Consider the following 13408-nt stretch of genomic DNA (forward strand, 5'->3'; position numbering starts at 1 on the left):
GGTTGTTAAAAATCCCCAATATACATATAGTACAGTTCATATATGCACAATGTGCTTCCCCCTTTTTGTAAATATGTATATTTGTTCAATTTTTGTAAGAGAGGAGGATATGAATTTATAAATAAAATTCCAGGAAAAAAAGGATTTCATACAAAAGAATTGAATTATGTATAAAAGAAAAATGTACCCACCTTTCTAATGGCACTTTCGAAAACACACTTTCTTCTTTATTTTTTATTAATCTCCTAGTAATAGAACCTTTTTTCCCCTTTTTTCCTTAAATTATAGTGGGTACATTATACATAACCATTTATACAGTATACATAGTATTCATCATTTGAGTTATTTTCTCCCCCTTTTTTTTATGTGTACAATAAATATGATATGTCGCACAGTATTATATATGTGCTGCGCACATGGTATTATATATGATTATAGAAGGGTATTCTAATAATTATGATATGTCGCACAGTATTATATATGTGCTGCGCACATGGTATTATATATGGTTATAGAAGGGTATTGTAATAATTATGATATGTGGCGCACACACTATTACCACTCATAAGAGAGGGAACCGCTTTTTCTGTATGGAATACTTCCTAAAAGGAACAGGTGGGGGGAAAGTGAAAATGGGGATTCATTAATAATGAAGAAATATGATATAATATATTCCTGATGTATTGTAATGAATTACGTGTATAGATACCCACCCATTTTTACTAAGTTGTTCCACATGTACTCCGTACAACTCTTCCTGCATTGATAATTATGAATTTATGTAAGTTTCCCCTTTAATACTTTAGCTCTATTTCTATGCCATGTCACAAGGACAGCGTCCCACATATTACATATATATATAGTATATATACGTATGTGATCATAATATTCTTATATATGTAGAACGTACATTACAATTGGTCCCAATATAAGGAACCTGGAAGCAGAATCATAATTCCCATACATAAAATTCCTTTCCGGGGGACACATTTTGTGATGTGTTTATAATGAGATTTAGAATATTTCATATAGGGTTGAGTACAACTACAGTTTTTCATTTTCTCTTCACCACCCCCATGGGTTAATCTGAACGCGCAGTGTAACATTCCTTATTGAATAATGTGCATACTCATGTGCAGAGAAGTAATGGAAGGTGACCTTTGTATAAGGTGTCTACGTGAAGGTGTAATATGGGTGCCCCTGCTAACAGTGCACTATGCGCATGTAGCGATTAAATCTGTCCACTATACATATATAAGGAGGAAGAGTAACTATGAATCGTGCAGATACTAATATTGCCACATAAGGGGGAAAGAGGAGTGAATAATATTATGTAGGTTCCACCACTACTACTGCACTGTGGAACAGTTCTGTGCCACTCCTTCCATAGACACATTGGAGGATTACACGCTCATATGGAACATCCCACATATATGGAATATCCCATAAAAGGGGTGTCCCATATGGGGGTAATCCCCCACTCCCCACCCCTCTTTTTTCATGGAGCCATTGCTCCCTGTGCCACTCCTTCCATAGACATTGACACATGTATCACATGACGGACCAGTATCCACCATATACGTCCTTCTTCCTTGTTCTTACTGTTTTAGTAATAAATGTAGGGCGCCAAGGAAACTACAGAGAATGTCCCCCCCCCATATTCTATGTTAACTGTGGTGGGCAGGAACATTATCATAGTTCAGAGGTTACCCTATAAGCAGATTATTAATATTACTTTTCCACGTGGACGCCTATACTTACTGTGGAGCATTTCTTGTACACATTACACTCATATTAAACAGACATGTGATAGGTACTCCAAGAAGGGGCGGGTGCCAGGTTCTTGTACAATGTGCCACATTCTTTAACAAACATTCCAAAGAAGTGCATCCTTAGAGTGTTCATATTTCGCTAATGTGCCAGAAATGGAAGAAATGAATAGTTGTTACTATGAATAACGTAAGACGATACACATATGAAGAATATACTATTTTGCGTCCCATTCATATTAGTGTTCCTATATTCTTTTCTTTCAGTAGATGTTCTATAATGAACCTCACCTATAACCGTGTACAATATTTTGCGACACAATATAATTGTTACACGCACACAAATTGAAGTGATTCCAATAATTTCATTGTAACTTCCTACATAAGGAAATGAGTGCACAATATGAATGCACTCTATTTAACTTTTTAATTATATACATATTTCTTTACACTTTAATTAGGTTAAAAATCACACTTCATCAAAAAGAAGGGGGGAAAATATACATATATAATAGCATAAACTGTACACTCATTTTATTTATTATTCATGATACTACATTGCAATAATTGACTGCACGTTACAATAAATAACTCCCTAAAGGGAACAATAACAATGTATAGGTGAACAGTTATCTTTATAATGGAATGATAAACACCCCCGAAGGGAAAGAACAGTTCATCCCTTTTTAAACACTTTGATCACTTCTTACCTCCCTAAACTTCCCCAACACTTGACACTATTTAGAGCCCCTGCATACTTTAAACCCTCTCAATCTTATATGTGCAGAAAAATACAAAAAGGGGGAGTATGCATTAGTATGTACATAATAATATTCACCTGGTTGAGGGAAGGAGTAGCTAATATAGCATAATACACATTTAAAATATAAATGAGCTATCTGTAATGTACTGATCGAATGGAAGAGGGAAGAATTAAAATATTACTATTAAGCGGCCATAAACGAGAAAAATGGGTGTACTACAGTGAGCACTATTACGCAGATGAGTACACTTTCTCCTTTAAATATAATTAATGGAACTCTATACACTACACTTCTCCTCATTCTTTTCGCAAATATACGTGCATTACTAGATATTGAGCAATACACACAACTGAAAGAAGGTTGAAATTGTTCCGTATATATAAACTATACTACATACATGTTAACAACATTTAACAACCACTTCTCCCCTTTTAAAAATAATAACAATTAAAAGCAGCAAAATCCATAGTGTACATACTAAAAGTTACTATTAAAAAAAAAAAATAGAAAAATTTACACATACACTCCTTCCCTCCCTTCTTATGTTGAATGAATGGGAACATATATATAAGGGAGGAACACACACAACCCTTTTTATATAACATATATAAAATTCACGTTATACATATATACAACAACAGAAGAAGAAAAATATATGCACAACACAACATTTTAAAATAAACATACACAATATGGAAAAGTTTATATAAGAAGTAACAACAGCACACACAACCTTTAAAACAACCCTTTTATAACATATAAATTTACTATATACGAAGAATACATAATAACAATGTCAGGACAGGTAAGGAACAACACTGAAGGAAAGGAATTGAAGGAATGAGTATGGGGGGAATGTAAACATACGTCAATATATATGTATACACTTATATATACTTCATATATATACATATACACATATATATAGAAATATATATACATCTGCATATATAAACCATGTCATCACAAAGATAAATATGTTGTTAGGTGGGTTGTCAGTGGTGGTAGGTTGTTAGTGGTGGTAGGTTATTAGTGGTGGAAGGTGGAAGTGATGGTTGTTAGGGTGGTAGGTGGAAGGAAGGTTGTTAGGGTGGTGGTAGGTGGAAGGTTGTGTTAGGGGTGGTAGCGTGTGTTGGTAGGTGGTAGGGTGGTAGCGTGTGTTGGTAGGTGGTAGGGTGGTTGGTGGGTTGATAGGTGGTAGGGTGGTAGGTGGGTTGTTAGGTGGTAGGGTGGTAGGTGGGTTGTTAGGTGGTAGGGTGGTAGGTGGGTTGTTAGGTGGTAGGGTGGTAGGTGGGTTGTTAGGTGGTAGGGTGGTAGGTGGGTTGTTAGGTGGTAGGGTGGTAGGTGGGTTGTTAGGTGGTAGGGTGGTAGGTGGGTTGTTAGGTGGTAGGGTGGTTGGTGGGTTGATAGGTGGTAGGTGGGTTGTTAGGGGGTGTAAGGTGGAAGGAAGGTTGTGTTAGGTGGGTGGTACGTTTGTTGTTAGGGATGGAAGGCCGTATGTTGAAGAAAGTGTGCAAAGGAGTGCAGATTTGGATGTTAGAGTTGAAGGTGGTAGGGGGGTTGTTAGGGGTGATGGGTGGAAGGAAAAGTTGTTAGGGGTGGTAGGTGGAAGTAAGGTTGTAAGGGTGGTAGGTGGACGGAAGGTTGTTAGGTGGGTGGTAGGTGGAAGGAAGGTTTTTAGGTGGTAGGTGGAAGGAAGGTTTTTAGGTGGTAGGTGGAAGGAAGGTTTTTAGGTGGTAGGGTGGAAGAATTGAAGGTTGTTAGTGGTGGTGTTTGGTGGTAGAATTGAAGGTTGTTATGGTGGTGGAAGCAAGGAATGTATGTGTGATAGGGAGGGAATACACATGGAATGTACTTACATATATGCCTATATATACATATGTATATACATATATATATATATTGCACTCTTCCTTCCTCCCACTTCTGCCTACCAATTATATATCTATAGGTTTCATTTCCAAGCAGTTTTCCTTCGGACAACACATATTATAATCAGTTCAATAGAGGTTCGTGGCCCTGTGATGAAGGTGGTGCAAATCTCCAAAGATTAAAAAGCAAAGTGCAGGCACATCCTGAGGTTAAAGGGGAAACTGAGAAAATCACGAGTGGTTATTGTTACGCATCCAAAAAAAAAGAGAGCAATCCATACGATAACACTCCTTGTCAATTTTTTTATTATTGGTTGGGAGATATTTTACCTAAGGATGACATTAAGAAGAACCATTTCAAGAGTAATCTGAATTCTCTGTGTCAATTAATAAAGGATACAGTATGGGAAATTGGATGTAAAATTACTTATAAGGATGTTGACTATGACACCTTCACTCATAGAAAAACAATCCATGATTATTCCTTCAATTTCACTACCATAGAAAATGATTTACTTAAAAACGGTCCTATTTGTGAACACCAGTGGAAAGACCACCGGGATAAAGTTATTACAGCCTGCACTGCTGTAAGTGAGAAGTGTCCAGAGGAAAGAAGTGGTGGTGCTTCTGCTGCTGACCCCTATTGTAAAGATTTCAAAGACAAATACAAGTTCTATTGTGGTATGGCAAACGTGTTAGAATCGAACTGTACAAAAAAAACAGAATTACAATCACTACAATCACAGAAACAAGATGCAGAACAAGAAAAAAAATCCACACAACTCAAATTAAACGATGCGTTAAGTAAAGCGAGTGCTTCTTCTTCTCTTTCTTCTGCTTTTGGTAGCATAGCAGCATTAGAATTCCCAGCATTGGCATTCCTTTTATATAAGGTAAAATATTAGCATTATACATTATAGTTGCGGAGTATAAATAATAGTACTTAATACATTCCCCCCAAACAACCTTCCTTCCTCCTTCCACCTACGAATCCACCAACCACCCACCTAACAACCTTCCCTTCCACCTTACCACCCCTAACACAACCTTCCCTTCCACCCTACGACCCCTAACACAACCTTCCTTCCCTTTAGTATAAACCATGGTCTTCTTGGTTTGGTAATCATTCTTCCGGAGGAAGGAGCACAAGAAGAAGAAGATCAACTGGACGCATATTTGATGCGTCCACGGAAGACCACTTAACAGAATATTCAACGGACACTTCCACAACAATAGGTCCAACGGAACATTCCACAGTACGTTCCTCTGCTGATGCGTACACAAGACCGTCTACCCAAGGAACGTCTATAGGGTCGTCTCCCAGGGGAGGAAAGGCAAGAACAGGCACAGGAACTAATAATGCTTCAGGTCACCGGAACAATATAGGTTACGGTCGAATATAACACATGGAAGGGGACGGAAAGGGGGAATGTTTCCTTCCTGCCCCCCCTCGGAGGAAGCATAAAGGACCATCATAAAGCTTATGCATTGTGTATGGAAAGAAGCAAAAATGACCGTTCTTCCTATGTTTCCTTTTTTCTGTCTTAAATTTTTTTTTTATTTATTTTTTTTTATTCTTTTCCTTTCTGATGTGTTCACTACAAATAACTCCCTTACATAAAATATAAATTGTATTACCTAAGCTGTTCCTTCTCTCTCTTCTTTCAATATGGATTACATTTTACATATATATATTAATGTTACGTTATTGTTCATTCTTTTTTCTCTATTTTTTTAATTGTTTTTTTTTTTTTTTTTTTTTAAGAAAGCGCCAGAAAACACTTTCCCTACCATGTTCTATATATATTGTTTCTTACTATATTATTATAGCCTTCCTTTCTGTTTAGAGTACTTTTTTACGATTTCCCCCCTTACTTATATAAATTCTGCCGGCACCTTTCTGTGCCTGTTTAAATATTTTGTTCCAATAAAATGATTCATATGCACAGTTTATATATATATAAATATGCAGAAATAGGATTATAATTATTACAACTTATTTTAGTTTGCTCCTCCTTCATATTTGTTTGGAATATTTAACAGACGTGGTAATCATTCCTTAAAGGAAGGAAGAAGTGTAGGTTCCTCCTTCTTGCGCTCCTATATTTATATTTCTATTGTGTTAGAATACATATACATATATGGATGACTGCGTTTGTACCTTTTAGGTTATTCATACAAGTACTCATTCTAATGTTTAATTCATGGCGGTAAATGAATGAACATAGTTTACATTACTGTGCATGCACACACTTATTCATTTAGGTACACCCTATTTACCATACCCTCTGCTGAGCGCAGAAGTTATCCCTATATTGAATCTATGCACCGCCACCATAGCATTCATCACTCCCCCATGTGGAACTAATATGATGGGGTCCAACTGAACTTACAAACATGGAACGGACATTATATATGGTGTGGGGTTGTCCAAACTGAACTAAACTTAGAGGCATGGAAGCATGGAAGCATGGAAGCAGGGAAACATGGAACAGCAGTTTTTTAATAAAATGTGTATACACACACAGTGTATATGCACAGTATACAGCTACTACAACTGCTCTGTATACACAGTGTAGCTACTGCTGTTCTATGTATACACTTCACACTGTGTGTATAAGAAGAAACTGTATTTTTTTTAATTATTACAACATCCAGCCCCATAAGTAAATGTATAGTATGCGCCGTTCTACCCCCAATGCGGGGGCAGCGCCTAGTCCGTCCAAACAATATGTTTTTCCAATGGTAAATAGAACATTTTTCGGGGGATGGAAGTTACTTCTAATGGTTTGTGGTAATAGTAAATTTCCTTCCTCCGCCAAGGGAGGAACATTACCTTCCTTAGAAGGAAAGGAAAAGAAGGAATGGAACAACAACCTTCCTTAGGAGGAAAGAAAGGAAAGGGAACAACCTTCATAAGGAGGAAAGGAAAGGGACGGAATAACATCTTTCTCCTTCTGGAGAAAGGAGGTAACCTTCCTAGGGGAATGGAACATTATCTTCCCCCAAGGGAGGGAACAATAACCTCCACCAAGGGAAAGGAAGGAAGTAACCTTCCTAAGGAAGAAAGGAAGGAAAGGGAACATTACCTTCGTAGAGGGAAATGGAACAACATTCCTAAAGGGGGGAAAGGGAAGGAGGAGGGAAGGAACAATACCTTCCCTGAATGAAGGAGGGAAGGAAGGGAACAATACCTTCCCCCAAGGGGGAAAGAAGGAAGTAGCCTTTTGGGGGGAAGGAAAAGGAACAACATCCCTTCTTGGAGAAGGAAATGGAACAACAATACCTTCCCACCAAGGAAGGAACAACATTACCTTCCCCCCAAAGGGAAGAACCTTACCTTCCCTAAGGGGAAGGAATAATATATACGTGAAGGGAGGGAGAGTGTTTATTATATATGTGGGAGGGGGTATGCGTGTGATCTATAGTGCGTACATACACTTGTGCGCAGATATGGGATATGGCATACCGGTGTAGGGTAAAAATTTTGTACACTTCCCCCCTTCCCCCTTTCCCTTCTTCCTGACCTTTGGAAGTATATAACAAAATATGGAACACTCCGATTGGTATATGATGATTATGCGTACAATTTTTTACTCACATTCCCCTTCCTAGCAATTCTATTATAAGCGAATTTAGTTATTGACACTTTCTCCTGAGGATTTGTTCCGGGGAGGTAATAATTCTTAGGGAAATTTTCATTTTTCCCTACTTTTTACGAACATAATTCTCTTATAGCAATTTTCTAACATCAATTTTTTCTTCTTTTCTTTTACAATAGAGGAAGAAAAAGTTTAAGGAAGGAAAAGATAAGCGAAATGTAAAATTTTTAAAGCGGCTATATTAGGTACACTGCACTGTATGAATATATATGGCGTAGAACCTATAGGAGGGTGATATTTTTTTCCCCCTAACACGTAAGGAATATTTATATTGAGTGAATTTTCCCTCTCTTTTGTTGGTGGTGATAATACAGAGAGAGGGAGAGGGAAAGGGGGATGTTTACAACAATAATATTTATTGTGTATTGTCACGCTTTCCTTGATTAATTTTTTTCTTAAGAACTGTATATTTAACAATTCCGTATTAAACAATATTTTTCTGTGACAACATTCTTATGGTTCTTTTAATATGAATAAGAATAGAGGAAAAAGGAAGGAGATAATTATTATGGGAAAAAACTATAAACAGGGTATAGGAAGCATATAACGCATATATGAATGCGTGTCGAAGAATAAGTGCACAACCAATTTTTTTCTTTTTTTCCCTCGGGACATATAAAAAGGGAATAATACAATTATGGACGCACTTTATTTTTTTCCTTTAATTTTTTTATTTCTATTGAACATAAAAATATTATTTTGTACAGATGAATGTGAACATAAATTAAATTGGAAGAATAATGTATTAAACATTGAATAGGAGGATGTAGGATTAATATATGCGTACAACCATAAGGAAGGAAGAGTTCGATTTTGTCATTGTATTGCATTCCCAAAATGTTATTTACATAATTTAATGTTAAGTATGGATCAATTTGTTTTAATTTAGAACCCTTTCCCTTGGATTCGTTCAATATCTGCAGTAGTTGAATTAAATAATATGAGTAATGTAAAGTGCAGTATTATCATGTAAATGTAGTGCTAGGAGTGTTCTATATATTATAAAGTGTTTCTAATATGAATATGTAGCAGGATTAATTTGAGAAAGTAGGAATGTAAAAGTTCATCCTGCTGTATAAAGACGGAAGGGAAGTAATATAATACAATGTGTGGTGTATAATCATGTATAACAGGATTATACAATAGTAAACTTGTCTAATTATATAATATGAAGAATGTATTATAGGTAAAAATAAATACGAAGATAAGGAATAATCCTGTAGGAATAATAAAATGGACGTAGATTTCAAGAAATTGAAAGAAGAATGGAGAGATGCAAATGGTTATGGTAAAAAGGAAGGGGAGGTATGATACTAAACTGACAGATGCCTAAGAGAGGGGAGTTAAGCGTAACATAGGAGTATGTTCATGTTCATTTCTCTTATGAATAATTTTGAATTATGCTTTGTACAGGAATCATATGACGATGTATTATTTCCATTTATAGGAACTGTTGTTAAAGGAAATAAAAAAATGGATTGAGGGAATGGACGATAAAGTAGAGGACGATGAAATGAATGTTGCAGGGGTAGGATGCCAAGACATTAAAATAAATGGGAAAGAAGCAACCGAAGAAGAAAGGAAGTGGTGCGCGCTCATAGTAGCAAAATTATTGAAAATAAGGGGAAAGATGAAGGATGAGCTTCATGATAACTCGGTGAATGTAAAAATGGCAGAATATATTGAGTGCGCCATAAGGCAAGTGTGGATAGTAGTATACGGAAGAATATATTGTAATGCTCTAGAACTTATGAAACATGCTTTTAGTGTAATAGACGACTTCTGTAGACAAGTGTCCCCGAAGAAAGAATGTAGTAAATGTGAATATGATCGAATTGTAGGTGCGTTCGTGAATAGTATGAACATTCGACATCTAATTATAAATAAGATGAAAGGGAATGGTGGAATATCTGAGGAAATGTATAGCATGGTACCTAAAAATTCGTGTAACAGAAGCAAAGGGGAGGGGAGTAATACACAAGGTATAAGTAAGAGGGAAGAGCGGGAAAAAAAAATCACCACAGGGCAGTATAAATTCATATCGAACTTACTATTAAAATGGATAAAGGCAAAGGGTATAACGGAGTTGGACAAAATTGGGGTAGATGAATTTTAAATACCAAAGAAAATGTAGAATAGTAATGTGGGAGGAATTTAATAAAAAACAATCCACAGTATAGTGTAAACGTGGGAAATGTATACATATATATTTTCACGGCAATTTACTTTGTAGGAAAAAATATGGCAAGAATTAGATGAAATATTCAAGGATATGATGAAAAATATAGGGGAGGATGCGTATGAAGAGAAGTTGTTGTGTGCATATGAGGATGATAATGAGAAGCAAGTACTAGGGGAGAATAAGGAGAAGGAATTGTGCAAAATATTGATCAGAATGTTTAACTGGATAAATGGATTAGAGCAGAAATGGGATGATACCTTAAGATGGACTTGGAAACCGAAAGAATGGAAAAATGAAAATGAGAAGGAGTTGCAAGCTTATCTTCGCTGTCTTATAGGAAGAGTAACTATGATGAGAATGTTAGGCAAACATTGCGACTTGGACAAAGTAGCAGAACTTGTTTATGGGGCAGCACAGGGTATGAGAGGAATGTACGGAATTGATGATGCGAGCGGAATATGTGAAGAAGTAGATAATGAAAGTATAGGAATGGGCGGAAGATTAATATGGAAGGAATTGGACCAATGGTTAAATCAATATGAGAGGAAGAAGGACGTTGGGTACCGGGAAGTGAAGGCAGGAAGTAGTGCACTACACCACATAAAGCAGGCAGGCGAAACAAATTGCCCACCAGGGGAAAAAGGGAAGAAAAAGGAAGATAGCTCAAATACATTAGAATTCTTAGGAATAAATGGTGTGGATAAGGACCCAAGCATAAAGGAAGATACTAAAACTTGGGAGAAGAAGGCTTTGGAGGAAGCATGGAAGGAAGCGAAGAGAGTGAACGACGCTGATGAACTTATGGGAAAAATGAAGGGCCTAGAGGAAAAATTGGAGGAGCAGTATGGGGAATCTGCAAAAAAAGCTAAGATAGTGCAGGACGCTGCACAACCACAGGGTAGGGTCGATAGTATTGCGGGGGATGATGTTGTTCTACCCTTACCATCACCCCCCAACCCTGGCCACCCCGGAACGGTTAGTGGAGGGGAGGCAGGAGGGGGGAAATCTATATCAAGTGAAGCACCAAATCAGGAGGGTTCATCCTCCAGCGGTGGCAGTAGGGCACCCGCTCCGGTGAAGACACCTCAGCAGGAAGATTCAGGTAATGCATCGAGCAAAGGTAAGAACATACATTCCACAGAATCATCATGCCTTAAAGGGGACAGGATTCCTTCCTGCGACGACAACAGTATGTACGTAACGCGCACTGATAAGGACGAAGAGGAAAATAATTATATTAGGGGGAATAATGGTATATCACACGTCACTATTATTAAATCTACCCCTACTATCATTGCAGGTCCTGAAGTGAAAGATATTGTAGAGAAAGATGAGAAGAAAGAGAAGAACAGTGTTGCTGAGACTACTACGGTAGATAGGGACACCCAAACTCCAAGCACAGGAACAGACACCCAAACTCCATCCATATCTGTAGATCCATCTCAAGATCCAAGTAATAATCGGAAAAAGTGCATTCCACAGAATGTATACACTATGGTGCACTGAACACCATATGTCATACTGTCAGTCTTAACTATATGGAAACAACACTCTCACCTTTTCATTCACTTTTCAGGTGCAAGCAGTACTCAAGGTAGTCAAGGTAGCAGTAGTAATAGTCAAGGTGGTCCAGGTGGGGGTGGCCTAGGTCCACGGGACAGTAATACTACTCCGAGTCCAACTTTATCAGGAACTGGAAAGGGGGGTAAAGCTCCGTCAAAAGCACCCAGGGTTGTAGAAGGAAGGAAGGTAAAATACGAAGGGATGGTCAACCCTTCCGCCCTCCTTACCCCATACCTTCCTTTGGCTCCTGTGTTCCTTGGTATGTCTCTTATGAGTTATCTCCTTTGGAAGGTAAAAAAGAAGAAAAGAATAAAAAAAAAACAAAGGGAAAAAAAAAAGAAAAGAAAGGAAAGAAAGGAAAAAAAATTAAGGTGAATGAGTAAAGGAGTGTAAGGTTTCGTACTTTAGGGGGTGTATATATAGGATTTCGCATTTTAGGGGTGTGTATGTGTAGGACGATTTCGCATTTAGGGTGTGTGTAGGATTTCGCAATTTAGGGGTGTATATAGGATTTTGCAATTTAGGGGTGTGTATAGGATTTCGCAATTTAGGGGTGTATATAGGATTTCGCAATTTAGGGATGTATATAGGATTTCGTAATTTAGGGGTGTATATAGGATTTCGCATTTTAGGGTGTACGTGCAGGATTTAGCATTTTAGGGGTGAAGAGTGTCACATTTAGGGATGTGTGTAGGATTTCGCATGTTAGGGAGCGTGTAGGATTTCGCACATAGATTAAAAGTAGTACTTATTGTTCTTAAAAATAACACACTCGCCCCTCTTAAAAAAACCTTTTCTCCTTTTTTTTTTCTTAGTATTTTTTCCTTCGTAAAAAAAGAAAACGTTACAGAAGAACTCATCAAGTATCTGGTCCTCCTTTAGAAGAACAAGTCGTTGATCATGTGGACAACCAGGATGATGATCCACATGAATATACCTTAGTAAAAGGACGCAGACAACCAAGATCTGTTCAAACAGGAAGAACGAAGAGGCCAAAAAAACGTCCTGCTCATCGCCGTCCTGGTCGTCGTGCTGTCGGTCACCGCATGATTATTGATATTCATTTAGAAATCTTAGACGAATGTCAAAAAGGGGACACCAAACTGTTTCAAGAAGACTTTTTTGAAATTTTGGTTCAAGAATTTATGGGATGTGAGTTCATAAAAAAGGAAGAAGTTCCTAAGGACGATCTTCCTAAGGAAGAGGTTCCAAGTTCAGATTCCGGGTTTAGGGAGGAAGACTTTCTTCCTCAGGAAGATGTTGCTTAAGGAACAGGTTACAAGTTCAGATTCCGGGTTTTAGGGTGTAGTAAATACCTTTTTTCTTTTTTTTTTTCGTTTTGTAATTAAATTGTTTACGTATATGTGTACCTGATATATGTGGGAGTGAAAAAAATTTTTTACACTTCATTTTGGGTTGTTTGGGATAATTTTTTTTTGTTGTACATTAAAAAAAATGCTTATTCATTTTTTTATAAAAATTTTGACTTCATAATATATTTTTTGTTTTTTTTTAAAATACATGAATATTTCTTAAATGAGGTGAGCACCTTTTTCCGCATCCGCGTTGGGAGTATTCTTCCCCTTATGTGCTTACT

The 13408-nt window shown here is 37.2% G+C and overlaps 1 protein-coding gene across 1 annotated transcript; it reads left to right on the forward strand.

Annotated features, from left to right (window-relative positions):
* Positions 1–10341: 10341 nt before the first annotated feature.
* PCOAH_00035720 (SICA antigen) lies at positions 10342–13079 on the forward strand (the record flags this gene model as incomplete). Its single annotated transcript, XM_020060363.1, has 4 exons — positions 10342–11500; positions 11549–11701; positions 11825–11997; positions 12627–13079. 4 exons carry the CDS (start codon positions 10342–10344, stop codon positions 13077–13079), a joined length of 1938 nt encoding a protein of 645 aa, XP_019915540.1.
* Positions 13080–13408: the final 329 nt, after the last annotated feature.

Source organism: Plasmodium coatneyi, chromosome 11, assembly GCF_001680005.1.
Source record: "Plasmodium coatneyi strain Hackeri chromosome 11, complete sequence".
NCBI lineage: Eukaryota > Apicomplexa > Aconoidasida > Haemosporida > Plasmodiidae > Plasmodium > Plasmodium coatneyi.